This window comes from Xyrauchen texanus, chromosome 31 (genome assembly GCF_025860055.1).
Source record: "Xyrauchen texanus isolate HMW12.3.18 chromosome 31, RBS_HiC_50CHRs, whole genome shotgun sequence".
NCBI lineage: Eukaryota > Metazoa > Chordata > Actinopteri > Cypriniformes > Catostomidae > Xyrauchen > Xyrauchen texanus.
The window spans coordinates 23595594-23613094 of NC_068306.1; the positions used below are offsets into that span (position 1 = coordinate 23595594).

General features: G+C 38.9%; 1 protein-coding gene across 2 annotated transcripts in view; it reads left to right on the forward strand.

Moving 5' to 3' along the window:
- LOC127625265 (glutamate receptor 1-like) overlaps positions 1-17501 on the forward strand; it is an 84503-nt gene that overhangs the window by 14712 nt on the left and 52290 nt on the right. For both annotated transcript variants that reach the window (XM_052100444.1, XM_052100442.1), the window contains exon 3: positions 8345-8584. In XM_052100444.1, coding sequence (XP_051956404.1) covers positions 8345-8584 — 240 coding nt within the window. The remainder of the gene's footprint in view (positions 1-8344; positions 8585-17501) is intronic.

Consider the following 17501-nt stretch of genomic DNA (forward strand, 5'->3'; position numbering starts at 1 on the left):
ATAAAATTATGAAGTTCACTAGCATTGCAGAATAAGTGCTAATAAAAAGTGATGGCAAACTCATACCATGTGTCCCTCATTTACATTTTAATAAAATATTTTAATTTTAAAATATTTATTATTTGGTTCTTTTAATTTTTAAAAGCTGTGTGGAGAGTTGTTGCTGTCACAAAAAATGATATTCCTGCAGGTGCGTGCAGCCAGAGAATCTAGCCCAAATTTTACAGATTGCTGTATGCACACTGAAAAATTATCCAGACTAGTTGTCTATCAAAAATGTTCAATTTTTATTGTATACAAAATTCCACTTTGCAATGCTCACAGAAAGCATGTGCTGAAGTGTTTGCTCAGTTTTAACCTCACTGCACTGTGGAATTTTGTATACAATAAAAATTGAAAATTTTTGATAGACGACTAGTCTAGATAATTCTCAGTGTGCAGACAGCAATCTCTAAAATTTGGAAAAATAAATTAAAGCTGAAATTTCATTATTAAGCTTTTGATGTTAAATAACCTTATGACAAATATTTGCTATGCATAGCTGTGACTTTAGGCATTCAAAATCAAAATAGTTAAAGTAGGCTTACACCCTGTCTACACCAGGCGAGTTGAGTAGCCCCAGATTGCAGTCTGCACAAAGGGGCAGGGTGTCTCATTGGGGCGGACCAATAAAATTTTTTTCCCCATTCTCAGGCAGCAGCAAGAGACATATTAGAAGATGTCCACTACAATGCAAGCCAAATAAAATGATAAAGTTCTGTAGCATTGCAGAATAAGTGCTAATAAAAAGGTTATGGCAAACTCATCCCATGTGTCCCTCATTTACATTTTAATAAAATATGTATGTGGGCCAGTATGTTGGTTCTAAAGCAATCTCTAAAATTTGGAAAAATAAATTAAAGCTGAAATTTCATTCTTAAGCTTTTGATGTTAAATAACCTTATGACACATATTTGCTATGCATATCTGTGACTTTAGGCATTCAAAATCCAATTAGTTTAAGTATTTTAGCTGCATAATAATAGTCATCTGGAGCTGTGATAATTCTGTGTTGTCCACTTTAAACACATTCAGACATTGGGCTCATTGTGCCACAGCAGTGGAGAGCTGCATAATAAAACAAGAGTTTACAATTTGACGGTTACGTGAGGATTTAAAAGGGAAATAACCAAACGATCTGAACATTTTAAAAAGCAAATGCATGAACATGCACAAGAGCATCAGGAAATGATTCAGTGTGCCTGATATCAACATGAAGGAAAGATATGAGAGACATGCAGTCACATTAGAATCTCAGTTACAGGTACTGCACTAAAATAACAGAATTCTGCTTTGAATGTCACGTTTGGATACAATTGAGAGAATCTGTGCACCAGTGTTTAGTGCTTTCTTTCACTTAGTTTACTTTTTGAGCTTTATTATCATTCAGTAATACACAGACATAATGATTTATGTATGTCATCATAAAACTGTGTACGCTTAGCTTAAAGGGCACCTATTATGCCCCTTTTCACAAGATGTCATTTAAATCTTTGTTGTCCCCAGAATGTGTCTGTGAAGTTTCAGCTCAAAATACCCTAAAGATCATTTATTATACCATGTTGAAAATGCAAATATTTGGGTGGGAATAAAAACGAGCCATTTTTGTGTGTGTGTCTTTAAATGCAAATGTGCCTGTGCTCCCCATCCCGTATCCAGAATAAGGCAGAGTTTTGACATTTCGGCTTCAGATAACTAGACATCATAAGCAATATGACATACAGCAAAAATAGTGGTGTTCAGCCCTATATGTTTGAACCGGAGTCAGACACTGATGAGGGAGAGGCTCCATCAGAAGTAACAACTTTGAGAATGAACCAGGAAGTTTACGAATGGTTATTTGATACATTTATTTTATTTGTTGTAGAGTTTTTTCAGCAGTTTTGCAACAATGGATGAGCAACACACACACACACACACAAATACTGTTACGACGTTCGCTATGCATTATAATGAAACAACACACACAAAGAAACATGTCCGTCTGCAATGTCTGTCAACAGTCGTGGGCAGGGCCTCTACAAAGTGACATCCCTTTGTACAGAATCTAGGAACAGCTTGTTCTGAGACAGTGCTTATGATTAATGTCTAGTCAAGTCAATTTTATTTGTATAGCGCCTTTCACAGCACACATCGTTTCAAAGCAGCCTGAAGATCAGGCATTAACAGAAGATAAAACTGTAATTGAAAAATAACTAACTGTAAAATATGTCTATAATGTTGATGAATCATCATTGTGTAATTAGATAAAATACGATGGTTAATCGTGTTTAAAAATAAGTAAATAAATAATAATTGTATTAATAACCCCAGTGTGCAAGCTGAAGGTGACTGTGGCAAGGAACACAAAACTCCATAAGATGTTGATTAATGGAGAAAAATAACCTTGGGAGAAACCAGACTCACTGTTGGGGCCAGTTCCCCTCTGGCTAACATCATGAATATAATGTAAATATTACTTATGTATAGTTAAAGTCATGGTTTAAAATTATTAAACTAAGTAAGTGTTTAGGGTCACTGTTTAAACATCGATTTTGTTTGAACTGTAAGTTTTATGACCAATATCTTTGAAGTCCATCCTAGAATAACTGCAGAAGTTCACATAGATGCAATTGTCCTTGTTAATTGGCTAATGAAGGCTTTTGTTGGCAATTGTTACTCTATGTATTCCATTTTAAGAGCGTAGTCCATCAATAGGCCGAGGTGATGTAGGCAGAGATTAGTGAGGTGCATCGCAGTTCAACCTGGCCGGTAATTTTGTTGAGGTTCGGTGTGGTCCATCCTAAATCCAAGGTTCAGACAATGGCATATGAAGTATCTGATGTCTTATTTTTGGAGTTGGCATCAGTTCATCCTCTGAAGTCCATCATAATAGACTGAAGTGATGTTTGGCTGGCACCTGCTGCATTTAGTCATCTTCATTCAGCGACACATAGCAGTGGAGTCCAACACGAAGTAGGAATGGAGCTGGATCCAGCCGGTTCTGGTGACCTCAGGATAGGAGCCCCGAGGTTGAGACAGGGAAACAAATAAAATAATATAAGCATAGATACCATTCAATTTATTGCAGAGTTATAAGTCTTGATCAATTTTTCTGGTTTCTGGTTCTGGCAGACTAAATTGTGGATTAAAAAAAAAAGGCCTGGGTGGATTTTTATCATTATAGGGTGGTTTTGTCAGCTACCAACACACATTTCTGTTCAAACACCATGTAAAAGTGAATTTTGCATAATTGGTCCCCTTTAAAGCATCAAACTTCTAAACACCATTCACCAATAAGCACTACTGTTGAAATTGAAAATGGGCGGAGCTACATTTGTCACCCCGCCCCAATGTGTCGCCACAACCTATCGTTCAGACTGCACTCTGGAGTACTTAGGGGCATCTGTTGACACGACGTGACACAAAGGCTAGAGGCGGTCTACACTGAACGCCTCGACATGAATGTTCAAAGCCTTTTAATTTGTGTAGTGGCGCCAGCAAGTGCAGCGCAAAATGGAATGCGACACCCATTTATTGTTGGCGCAACGGACACGCCACAAAGTACGCTTCCAGTGTAGACAGCATCATTTATTATAATGGGGTTCTATTGTTTTTCACAAGATTTGATGTGGACATTGTTACAACAAAAAAATATTTAATATGATATATTTATATATTATATTCATCATATTTTTTTCCACATTTCAATAAAACATTTAACAGTTTTTAACCATAGATTCTAAATGCGGTTTAATTAACCATGGCATTTTTAATCACGGTTAATAGTGAAACCGTATAATCGTGGCATCCCTGCTCCAGTCACACTCCTCATTGATTAGATAAATGTAATTACATGTTTCCATGGGAACTCAGGTTGACAATACCTCTCTAAAACCAGCGTGATTTTGCAGGGAGACCAGATAAGACCAGTAAACCCGCTTAGGATGTTTTTTTTGGGGGGGGGGGGGGTGTTTCAGCAGGAGTTCAGAGAGTAGGCTATCAGTATACATTTAAATATATAAATACAACAGGCTTTACCTTGACCAGCATAAATTATTCCTGTCATCATTTTGGCTTCTCAGCTATGACACAGCTCCCTCAGGACAGCACATCAGTTCAAACAGCCTTTTTACCTTAGCTGCCCAGCAACCAAAGGCAAGCAGAACAGAGGCTGCTGGAACAGATTGATGCATCAGAGTTTGTCTCATCTTCACTACACTGACTGATGATCAGAGGAGATCACTTCACACTGGTCCCATCACATGTCACAAACATCTTACAGCATTGGGGAGATCACCTAAGGCAGAAAACATGTTTTCTCCTCCCCGACCCCATTCCCCCACTTCACGCTGTACCCAAGCACAGCCCATAAAAGAATCAAATTCTGATACTCTTTCCAAGCAGCATTGCATAAGACTTAGTTAGCCTTTTCCTTTTCACCCCATTTTTATCTGTGGTAGGCAGAAGGAGAACTGATAACGAAGATGTGCACACAGAAATCTTGTTATCTTTTAAACTGATTGAGATAAATGCATTGTGTGGCCTTGCATTGACATTTTATCGGCTGTTTTAAAAGATACACATCTTCAAGTGACAGTACATTTGTCAGTCCTCGCTATCTGTGTTGTGAAGGAAATAATGATGGGAATTATTAATGGAGAAGGAGATTTAAACAGAACTTGCAATGGAAGACGTGATAGAGAGAGAGAGAGAGAGAGACGAAAAGCGAGGAGAGAAGCAGAGAACACTATCTGCTATCTGAGTTGTTCAGAAGGCTTGACTTGTTTTCTAAAGTTGGGTTTAAAGTTTACTTGCCTGAAGGGACGATTTGGAGTTGAAGTATGTCACAACTGTGGCACATCCCTCATTCACATCCTCAAAGCCCCAGGGATCAAAAATGTCTGAATGCAAATGACAAGAACCTCCCCTGGAATTGCTAGCTGGAATGAAAAGGTCTTAGCTTGAAAAAACACTATTGAAACCAACACGTTTTGCTGAGATTCAAATTGATGGAAAATTTGGCTCTTGTGTGGTGCTTAATTAGAAATGTTCTATAATTGGGTAGCAGATGCCTGTCTATTTACTTTTATTTTTCAAATTTACATCAAGATTTTAAGTATTTGTATACTGTAGAGGAAAATGTACACTCACCTAAAGGATTATTAGGAACACCTGTTCAATTTCTCATTAATGCAATTATCTAATCAACCAATCACATGGCAGTTGCTTCAATGCATTTAGGGGTGTGGTCCTGGTCAAGACAATCTCCTGAACTCCAAACTGAATGTCAGAATGGGAAAGAAAGGTGATTTAAGCAATTTTGAGCGTGGCATGGTTGTTGGTGCCAGACGGGCCGGTCTGAGTATTTCACAATCTGCTCAGTTACTGGGATTTTCACGCACAACCATTTCTAGGGTTTACAAAGAATGGTGTGAAAATGGAAAAACATCCAGTATGCGGCAGTCCTGTGGGCGAAAATGCCTTGTTGATGCTAGAGGTCAGAGGAGAATGGGCCGACTGATTCAAGCTGATAGAAGAGCAACTTTGCCTGAAATAACCACTCGTTACAACCGAGGTATGCAGCAAAGCATTTGTGAAGCCACAACACGCACAACCTTGAGGCGGATGGGCTACAACAGCAGAAGACCCCACCGGGTACCACTCATCTCCACTACAAATAGGAAAAAGAGGCTACAATTTGCAAGAGCTCACCAAAATTGGACAGTTGAAGACTGGAAAAATGTTGCCTGGTCTGATGAGTCTCGATTTCTGTTGAGACATTCAGATGGTAGAGTCAGAATTTGGCGTAAACAGAATGAGAACATGGATCCATCATGCCTTGTTACCACTGTGCAGGCTGGTGGTGGTGGTGTAATGGTGTGGGGATGTTTTCTTGGCACACTTTAGGCCCCTTAGTGCCAATTGGGCATCGTTTAAATGCCACGGCCTACCTGAGCATTGTTTCTGACCATGTCCATCCCTTTATGGCCACCATGTACCCATCCTCTTATGGCTACTTCCAGCAGGATAATGCACCATGTCACTGAAGCTCGAATCATTTCAAATTGGTTTCTTGAACATGACAATGAGTTCACTGTACTAAAATGGCCCCCACAGTCACCAGATCTCAACCCAATAGAGCATCTTTGGGATGTGGTGGAACGGGAGCTTCGTGCCTTGGATGTGCATCCCACAAATCTCCATCAACTGCAAGATGCTATCCTATCAATATGGGCCAACATTTCTAAAGAATGCTTTCAGCACCTTGTTGAATCAATGCCACGTAGAATTAAGGCAGTTCTGAAGGCAAAAGGGGGTCAAACACAGTATTAGTATGGTGTTCCTAATAATCCTTTAGGTGAGTGTATATCTTAGTAACTGCTTACCATTTGTTTTTCAAACAATTTGTTTTCAACATCACCTTTTTGCTCTGCATAATTAATTTTAAATCCAGTGGCACTGTCAATTAATTTGAGGTCTTAAAATCTGCATGCATAATAATTAGAAAAGAATTAGTAAAATGCTGTTTAAATAATTAGATGAAGTATAGCATGTCACACCACAGGATGTTGACTTTCCAATGGCATTCCATGTCAACTACCCATTTAGATCAGAAGAAAATTAATCTCAAAATATTAAAAAACCTGAAAAATGTGCTTCCTGTGGTAACATTGATTAAACTAATTATTTAATTAAGATATTTTTTATTTCAGATTATTTAACATTACAAAAATAACCTGAATACATTTAGTTACAAAGCTAATCGTAAGGGTCAGATCAGTTAGAAATAGCTCCTTAAGGTCACAACTGCAGATTATCTTTTTTCTTCAGTGTATTATGTATGTATGTACATAATATGGAAGGGTTTAACAGACAGCAGTGAAGTGACCCAGAGGGACATCTATTTAATAACAAAGCCAAGGTCAAGCAAATACTGTTGAAAGTGCTGGTGAAAATGTAGAAACTAGGTCGTGGTGTCCTTCGGTTAGGTGTGTGTGTTGAGAAAAGTTAAATTCAGTACTCTCGTGTAGAAAAGTCAGCGCACAGTGTTTCCAGGGTATTCTGGTGTTTTTATTTGAAGAAGACCCAGCTTTGGTTGGGCAAAGGACTCAAAAATACATGAAACACATTCCCTCCTGGAGTACTGCAATAAAAATCAATTTCCATGCGCTCCTTTAGCACTTGGGGTTTAACCGGCTGTGAGGGGGCTGGAGCAGAGATGATTGGTGGGTGGAGGTTTCACTGTCACTGTAATTACAAGAAGAATGCAGGGCAAGACATATTGTGGCCTTGCTTTTGCACAGGAGGAAGTGCTTTGGGGTAATCATGACATAATTTTATATAACGTTGTATTGACTAGCCCAGCACTTGCTGACACACACTTTTTGGATGAACCTTGTGTATTGATTGAAGATGCTAGAAGTACAGTGCTGTCACCTGAGGTAAATAAGTGTTTTACATGTTTTTTGATGTTGTGTTTATGAGCTGTTATGCTTTATTCCAGAAAAAGTCATCGATATGTTGCTACTGAATGTTCCGGTGCCCTGAAATAAACCCATTCTGGTGAATTACTGACAAGCTCTATCCCCCATCAGATCCCTTTGCATCAGTTCTCACGTGTTTACCTTTTCCTGTGGCGCTACTGATAGCATGTTGTACAAGCAGCCTCAGAGACAGATTCTAGTCCCATGGAAACCAGGAAGTAATTGCATTCACATAATCAATTATGAATGTGTTTCGGAGGTTGCATTTCCCCTCTAAGATGTAATTTTTCCTTCACCTATGGTTAGTTTTAGGGTTGGATGGATGGTTGATAATATATGCATTTCAGTTTGTTTGAAATCATTTACAACAAAAAATATAACTCGCTTTATAACTCGCTTTTGTTGCCACTTGGTGGGGATTTTCACCCAGCTTCAGCCATTGGGGGAAGTGGTTAACATTTTGGCAAGCACAGACCAATTTCAGCAGCAGTGAATATTCACTCTTTATTCAACTTTGTTTACAGTAATCCTTTTATTGTAAAATGTATCATTAAAATATTAACAATGCATGTTATGTTTCTATTGTTGCAGTCTAATGATTATTTAATTAATGCTTCAAAAAACAGTAATTAAAAAAATATTTAAACATCAGTTCTGCATATTGGTTATTAGACACTTGTAATTACTGTAAAACAACATATAATAAACATTATTGTTTCAGTTACAAAAAAACAATATAAGTCTGCCTTTATTGGTACTAGCTGGATAATAATTGCTGGATAATGCAAACCTTATGTCCATTCAGCAGTCTTACCTTTCTTCTCCTGCTCTCTTCACAGTTTGTTCACAGTTCTCCAAAGGAGTCTACGCCATCATTGGTCTTTATGACAGGAAGACCATGAATATGCTCATGTCATTCTGCGGCGCTCTGCATGTGTGCTTCGTCACGCCCAGCTTCCCCATCGATACAAACAACCAGTTTGTGATCCAGCTGAGACCAGAGCTCCAGGATGCTCTGATTGCCCTTGTTGAGCACCACAAGTGGACTAAGTTTGTCTACATGTACAGCTCAGACTCAGGTTAGCATTTTATTCCACTAACATGATGTTTCAAAACCACAGGTATAACAGAAAAGCATGTGTGTGACCTTAGGAGAAGTGCTATCACAGAAAAAAAAACCTTCTTGTGTTTTCTCCCTGTTGTTTTTTTTTTACATAGCCAATAGACTTTACAAACATCAGGGGGAGGGTCATTCTAGAGTCCTTTTGCTTCCACAAAAATCTGTGTAGTACAAGATGCGCCATCAATGCTTTTAGTCCGTTGTCCCAGAAGAAAACCATTTTAAAATGTGAGAATTTTAAATACATATATCTGCTAAAAGTGCATTTTTCAACATTTAGAAGTAGTACTTGTAATTACACTTACATATAATAATGAAACAATAATGCTTATTATAAATTGTTTTACAGTGTTTAAGTGCAGCATATAGATTAATTCTAAGCTAACAGATATGGATTAATAGCATCAAAACTCTAATTCTGATTTCACTGGGTCTTTAAAACGTTTTCAGGATGAGGTAAATATTTAATTCTAATGTTATTTTCCTGTTTATCTGCATTGCATCTAGACATGCTGCCATGATAAAATGTTGTTATACCCTGTGCGGTTGTTCAGGATGTAATGAAGATAAACTGTGGGTGATTTAGTGATCTGTGATTTAGGGGCTTTGGACGATATTGCTGAGAATCTTTCTCATGTGAAAAACTGATATTTCGTTTAATCCTGTTGAGGTGCTCTGCTTGGCTGGTAATATTTTGCTTTGACATACCCAGTGCCTCGGGTGTTGTAATTTTACTTATGGCTCCCTGATTCCCACCGGAATGTTCTGATAATCTTTTTGGAGCTCAGTCAAAGATTGATTTGTGGCTTGGGTGCGGATGAGCTTTGGCCACATATCATATTTCTCTTGTGAGTGTAGACACATCTGTGGCGGCCTGTCATATTTGCCAGATCCAATCATTATCAAACTGTCATGTTGTCATAGAGAATAACACCAAATAATTACTGCAGAAAGACAGATCTACGCTATCAGAACAATGAATCAAAGGCAAATCAAAGCATCGGAACAAGACAATGTTTGTGTACAACACATTTTCTGCGTTTGTCCACGAAAGGATGATGCGTGTAATATTTTTATGTTAAAATTCTTTCTCATATCCAGCTTACTAAGCCAAGACAACTATAAGTAAACCATTTTTAGGTTGATTTCACCTGTAAGTGTAACACTGTAGCTGTGTAGTGCTATAAAACAGTTAGTTTTTTGAGCATTCAAACCAGCCTGACACAGCAGCTTGGTGGTTGGTGGCTTGGCTTGACCAATGCTGTTGGGTTCCTAACCAGCCTAACCAGAAAATCAGACATGTGATGTGTATGTGTGTGTGTGTCTGTGTGTGTGTTTGTGTGTCTGTGTGTGTCTATGATAGAGCTCCAGTAGGTTGAAGAGAACGAGACCTCAAATTATGGAGGCCCAAACCAAGAAATAAATAAATGTAATAATAAAAAAATAAATAAAGGAATAAATGTCTTGATAAAACAAATGTAATTAGTTTTTAATTAAATGTATTCCTGAATTTATTATTGTATGACTTTATTCCTTTATTATTTTCTATATTTACTTTTAACTCTAAAATAATAAATAAAGGATAAAAAGTCTACAAAAATAAATTTAATTTGAAATTTTTTTTTATATTTGTTTTATCAAGACATTCATTCCTTTATTTCTTTTCTTATTATTACATTTATTTATTTATGTATTGATTTATTTATTATTTTGCACGTTTTGTCCTCTGAATCAAATGTCTCGGTTACATACGTAGCCTCGGTTCCCTGAGACGAAGGGAACGTGACAATGCCTGCTAACTCATATGGAAGTGTCCTTCCACACGACCTATTTGAAACCTCTCTACAATAAAGGCAATATTCAAATTTTGGCTATTCTGTTTGAGCCCCACCTATTTAGGCGCAAAGCTTTCCGCTATAAAAGCCGGTGCACGAACACCATTCCTCAGAATTTTCTGACTGAGGGAAAAGGAGCACATCACTTGCACCTCAGAAGAACTCTGAATCTTGGAGTGCAGCCAGCGTTCGCAATGTTTTGTTCCCTTTTTCGTCTCATGGAACCAAGGGTACAGACGTAACCGAGACATTCTGTTATGACTCACTTGACATTACGTGCTAACGTATATGGAACAGAATCCCATCATTTCGCACGACATAACCTTCCAGAAGGGAAACATGACACCGCAGTCTCGTGGGATGGCGACCGACATTGTAAAGACACACCATTCATCTATGCCCATGAGGAGGCCATGCCTCTAGTTGAGTGTGCTTTAACACCAATTGGGCAAATCTTACCCTGCAACTCGTAAGCCAGTGCAATCACATCAACGATCCAGTGAGAAAGTCTTTGCTTGGAGATGGACATTCTTTTCGTGCTTCCTCCATAGCACACAAAGAGCTGATCAGACAGTCTGAACTGGCGGTTGGGAAACCATGGCTGATTGGGCTATTTCGCTGCAATTAACAGAACTGTTTCCAACTCCACTTGGACTTTGTTGATGACAGAATGAAGGAGGTGCACCGGGGAAGCACATACTTGCATTTTGCCGGCCATACATGGGCCAGCGTGTCATGGCGACATATATACGCCACTACTGTTGTGTTTTCTGAACGAATCAGAATGTTTTGATTCACAATATTGGAATGAAAAGCTCTCAAAGCTAGCAAGATAGCCAGTAGCTCTAGGCGGTTGATATGTCATGGCCATCTCGCATCTGTTTCCAGGTGTCGAAAGTTGGGTGGCCATTACACACCTGTGTTGGATGCATTTGTGGTCAGCACTTTCTTTATGAATTATGAAAAGTCCATGGTGCTAGAGCTGCAAATAATTTACCTAAAAATGACAATTCTCTCATCATTTACTCACCCGTATGTCATCCCAGAGATGTATGACTTTCTAAAAGATTTTTAGAGGAATGTCTCAGCTCTGTAGGGCCTCACAACGGAAGTGAATGGTGGCCAAAATTTTGAAGCTCCAAATAGAACATAAAGGCAATATAAAAATCACATTCTTGGGAAATCACATTCTTTGTACATATCACCACACAGTGTGCAGGGAGGAGAATTTATAGTAATGCAGGACTTCAATGTTGATCCTGTTCTCACCCATACCTGTCATATTTCTTCTGGAGACATGGATGTAACCACTGGAGTGTTATGGATTATTTTACACTGACTTTATGTGCTTTTTAGAGCTTAAATAATTTGGTCACCATTCACTTGCATAGTTTGGACCTATAGAGCCGAGATATTCTTTGTGTTCTGCAGAAGTAAGTCATACACATCTGGCATGGCATGAGGTTGAGTAAATGATGAGAAAATTTTCATTTTTGGCTGAACTTTGCCTTGAAGGAAATTAAGCAGCAATCAAGAAACAGTTAAGTAACGTTTTATTATGTATAGATCTTCACTGGTGCTGAAATAGGAACCAGTGCCGTATTAATGCACAGGCTTACCGGGGGTTAAGCCATCCGAGTCCCAGTCACGGTATTCTCCCCCATCGTCTGGTGTAAAAACAGAGATGGTGCGCAATGGCTAAACCCATCCGTGTAGTGCATGGTCATCGAGTGATAATGATTCCACACCAAAGGTGCAGTTTGCCCTGGCTGTATACAAAGCTAATGGCTTAAATTCTTTTAAGCGACAGGATTCGTTCAACAGTATGGAGGACTTTAAAATTAACTTTAAAAAAACTTAAAAAATGTCCTGAATGCATTCATTTTTAACAATAAAGCAAAAGATGCCTTAATACCATTAAGATGTGCACACTTTTTTAATATTTGGTTAACCGCGAGAGTTCACGAACGGTTATTCTGTTATTTGTCGGGACTCTGGAATAAAGTTTATTGACATGAATGCGTCAAACACGATCTCAGATTAGCAGGGAATAAAGTGCACAGTGAGCTATGAGCCTTAATAGCACAAAATATTAAATTCAAGCAAAAATGATCTCTGTCACTACTCCACCTTTCAGAATAGGCCTACTATGTTGCAGGCAAATCATTTTAATCCAGTACACCTTTTGTCAAATTCTGCGAATATCTCTTCATGGTCCACTAGCTGTCCGTTCTGTGTGTGTACTGAAAAAAAAATCAGTTGTTTGTACACAGCCCTGGCTCTGTAAATGGGAAAATGAACAAAGAGGATCGGATCGATCCACACAACACTATTCCAGCATGCATGAATTTGGGGGGTGGAGCTTCTGAAGGAGCACTTAAGGGAGGGGTGTGGTTTTTTGTCTGTTGAGTTGCAAACAGTTTTTCTCAGGAATCGCTTACTCCACCTTAAATCAATTCTGCCCAGGCAGGTTCACTTTCCATAAGGCAGCTAACGCTACGGTTTATAAACCTCTTTGGGATTCTTTGATATTACATTCAGAAAAGTGCAAGTTACTTGTGGAGAAACACTTTACGTCAATTGTGATTCAGCACTGCTCTTCTGCATGGATTAATCTCATGGTTTGAGGATGCCCAAAGTTAGATTCATTAAAGCATGACAAGCAATATAAGCTTCAACAACCCTTCCAGAATACAGATCCAAGCATTAAAGCAGGTAAACAAATTCACCAAACAGTTAAAATCAGATAAATCAGACCCTCATCATTACTGTATGCCTGTGATTCTGCACCAAATCCGAACTGACCGCTCTAAATAAAAGTCTTTATTTTAGACTTACTTTAGACAAATTGGGGTAAGACAAGGAGAGAGTTTTGAACATGTTTTTTTATGTATTCACTCAATAATGAACTTTTGTTCATTGTGACCAAAACAATCTTACATAGTGCATAGGGTTGCAGCGTTATACCGGTTTCACGATATACCATGGTATGAAAATTGACAGTTATCATACCATGTACATTTGCTTATCTACGGTATTAAGAAAATAAATGCAACCAGACGGAGAATCTCACCTGCACGTGCGCATCTCCATTCCTCCTCGACTGCATGTCAGACTTGTCAACTTGTGCCATACACACACAACACATGCAGCAGAGAAAATGTCAGATAGAAGGGGGTCTGACATAAGTGAGTGTGTGTGTGAGTTAAAGTAGTGTTTCTCTACTGGTGGGTCGAAGGTCTATTTGGACTGGGTCGCGGACAGCAGGGAAAGACCATTGTCATGGTTCTCCCATGAAGATATTTCGGTGGCCGCCCAAGTGATAGTCTATTTAGGACTGCTGAGGCAGATTTAATGATAATCTCGCAATCAGCTAATGGCTTCTCATCTGCACTTTCACACAAGTGTAACGGAACCAGCTCACGATCATGATATACTCTTCTCTCTGGCACGTGCATGTAACAACCAAGCTTTCCTCGATATTGAGGTGTGCATACCTCAAAACTGATGTGACCGATTTAAATTCTAGTGAGACTTTTAGCATTACGGAGCAAGTCAAGTCAAACCCATCAAACAATAGAGGCCCTGACATGCCAAACAATACTGTTGAGGAAAAGAGTAACACTGTGCTATGCGCACATTTTTTTTCATTATACATCATCACCTTTACAAAATTGTTTCACGATTTTACGAGTCAATGTCACTGTTATATTTTGACAAAATGTTATAGTTTCATATGAATAATCTAAAAGGTAGAATCTATTAGACCTCATTTTATATCAACAGTGGCATTTTTCAAGATGTGTTTCGCAAGTACTTATTTTTTCATAAATATTATAATTTGTTATTATTATTACTATTATTTAAGACAAGCTACACTGACCTAACCATGGTATTGAGTAGCTTTTCCTCCTGTGTAATATGTATGTTCTGTTTGAATTATGTTTGAAATTAGAAACAAACAGGATAATAATGGGCTCATTAATGTCAATCAAGTAATGTTGACGTCAACAACAAAAATAATGTCACTTGATGCATGTCCTTGTACTTGAAAACCATGATCAAAACTATGCAACATAAAAGGAAATGTGACCCAGGATAAATTAAATACAGGTTACATTTTTACTATAGTGGGTCGCCACTTAACATCCTATGCTAACATGTAAACTAACATGTAAGCATTCTTATTTATTTTATTTATTTTGAAAAGTGATAATTTTTTTATACATACTTATACTTGCCATATTTGTGTATTTTAGTAAAGATAATAATGACAAAAACGATTTAATTTACACAGATAGGATATGGTACATTTTGTGAATTATTTGCAATAATTAGGGCTGTACAGTGTGAGCATTTTACTCACATTTTATTTGCGAGTGTAAATTACTGCTTGAGAATGCAGAAAATTATTTGTCCGCATGGTGCGAGTAACAGCTGATCTTATTATTGGAGCCTATCATCTGAATTAAAACTCCCTAATGTATCCTCCCTCATATACCAAATATTTTTAAAAGAGCCATGTTAGTTATTTTTGCATTAAAAGCACCTATTTTTCACTCTCACATGGCTGCGAGCACTGTCCTCTCCCTCCCTCTCTTTCTTTCATGTGCACGCAGAGACCGAGGGAGAGATATACGACGTGAAGATGGTTTAAGATGAGTTTCTTGCTTCTTTTTATGAGTCAAAATTACAGACAGCTTTTTGAATAATGACAGATTAATCTCGCAATCGCATAGAAGATTCTGTGAAAAATAGCGAGTCAAATTAAAATATGCGAATCCATAATATGAGTGATAACAGTAAACAGTATGTCAGCATCCTCGTCCAACTTAACACGATAAGCAAAATTTAAAGGGGAGAGAGGAGGCTAAAGGGTGGAGGGGAGGATGTCCCCCTCCACTTTGAAGGTGTATGTAGCTGCTATCGCGGCCCACCACAACGCAGTAGATGGCAAGTCCTTGGGTAAGCACGACTTGATTATCAGGTTCCTTAGAGGCGCCCGGAGACTGAACCTTCTGTGATCTCTCAGTGGTCCTCTCGGGCCTTCAGAGACCCCCTTCAAGCTGCTTGACTCAGTTGAGCTCAAGGCCCTCTCCCTGAAGACGGCCCTCCTGAGCGTTAGCCTCCAACTATAGGGTTGGGGACCTGCAAGCGTTCTCTGTCAGCGACACCTGCCTGGAATTTGGTCCGACGCATACTCACGTTACACTGAGGCCGTGACTGGGCTACATGCCCAAGTCGTGAACCTGCAAGCGCTGCCCCGTGAGGAGGCAGACCCAGCCCTTTCGTTGCTGTGTCCAGTACATTTTTTGCGTATCAATTTGTTCCACACCCAGCACTTTAGATGTTCTGAGCAGATCTTTGTCTGCTTTGGCGGATGGCGGAAAGGGAAGGCCATCTCCAAACAGAGGTTAGCTCACTGAGTTGTTGACACCATCTCACTGGCTTACCAGACCCAGGCCGTGCCTGCCCACTTGTAGGTCCGAGCGCACTTGACGATTAGTATGGCATTCTTGTGGGCACTGGCCAACGGCACCTCCCTAGCAGACATCTGAGATTTTACAATCTCAGGGTTGAGTCGGTCTCGTCCCATGTTTTGTCAGGTCCTAGCTGGTAGAACTCGGTAATGCGGAACAGCCGAACGGGTGTTCCACTTGCACACAGTGCCCTTCACCAAGTTGATCCAGTGCGCCTTCTCTCCCAGGTTAGCCACTAAGCGTCGCTTCCTGGATGTTCTCCTCCCTAGCCTTCTGGCCTACAAATTCAGTGGAGCATCAAGAGGGTTGGGGACCTGCAAGCGTTCTCTGTCAGAGACACATGCCTGGAGTTCGGTCCGACGCATACTCACATTATCCTGACGCTGTGACCGGGCTACGGGCCCAAGGTTCCTACGACCCACTTCAGGGACCAGGTCGTGAACCTGCAAGCACTGCCCCGTGAGGAGGCAGACCCAGCCCTTTCGTGGCTGTGTCCAGTACATGCTTTGCGTATCAATTTGGACCACACCCAGAGCTTTAGATGTTCTGTTGATGCTTTATAATGAGACATCCAAGTAGCTGCATGGCTCTGCGTCAGTGTGTAACTGACCAGTAGAAATGTCAACTGCTACAAAATGTATCAAGTATCATAGCAATGCATGTTCCCAGATATCATTGTATTATAATCATAATTTAACATTTCTCACAGCCATTGATGATAGTGCTCTCTCGCACACACACGCAAGCAAACACATAAAGGGCAAGGAGATAGGCAGTAATATACTGTATGTGTAGACTCATAAGTAGAAGGGGCTTCAGGGTAAAAAGGTTTGTAACCACTGGTCTGGTGCATATTTTCATAGGAAAACTATTAAAAAAAACAGCATATACAGATGTAGAATTGCTTTTTTGTGGTAGTTTATGTCATACAAAAAATATTAACATTATATATCTTTCATGAATAACCCATTGTTGCATTAGACAATGCTTAATAGACAGTTAAAACTGAAATATATGAATGTAGTTATGAATTTTATGAAAGTTTGATTTGAAAGATTTAGATGTTGATGAACTATCTACTAATCTGTTAAGAATTAGACCTACCTACAATATATGTTTGTTAATGACAAATTCAAGTATTAAGTATATTTTAGATCAAAACAATACATCAATATATTATTAGTTTATTCCAACAATTTGGAATATTCAGTCCAATTTTTCAGTAAAATTTTCAGTCCAGCTCAAGAGGTGGGGACCCTTTAATAGATATTACAGTTTTTCTCAATTGCTTTGGCTCATTTTTGAAACAGTCTTAACATTCTCTAAACTATAAGTGCAATTGTCACAACTGTTTTATGGGACATCACAGGTCTATTACATGTCTGCAAAATGTAGTATCTTACCCAAAACATTTAATTAATGCTTCAAAACCTTGTTATTGTGTCAGTAAATTGGCCAATGCTACCAAAATGAAAAAACAAAAATTATTTGTCATCGTGTGAGCTGCACTTGTCAAAATGTTTAGATGTTTTTTCACCATGGCAGTCTACCCTGGAACCCT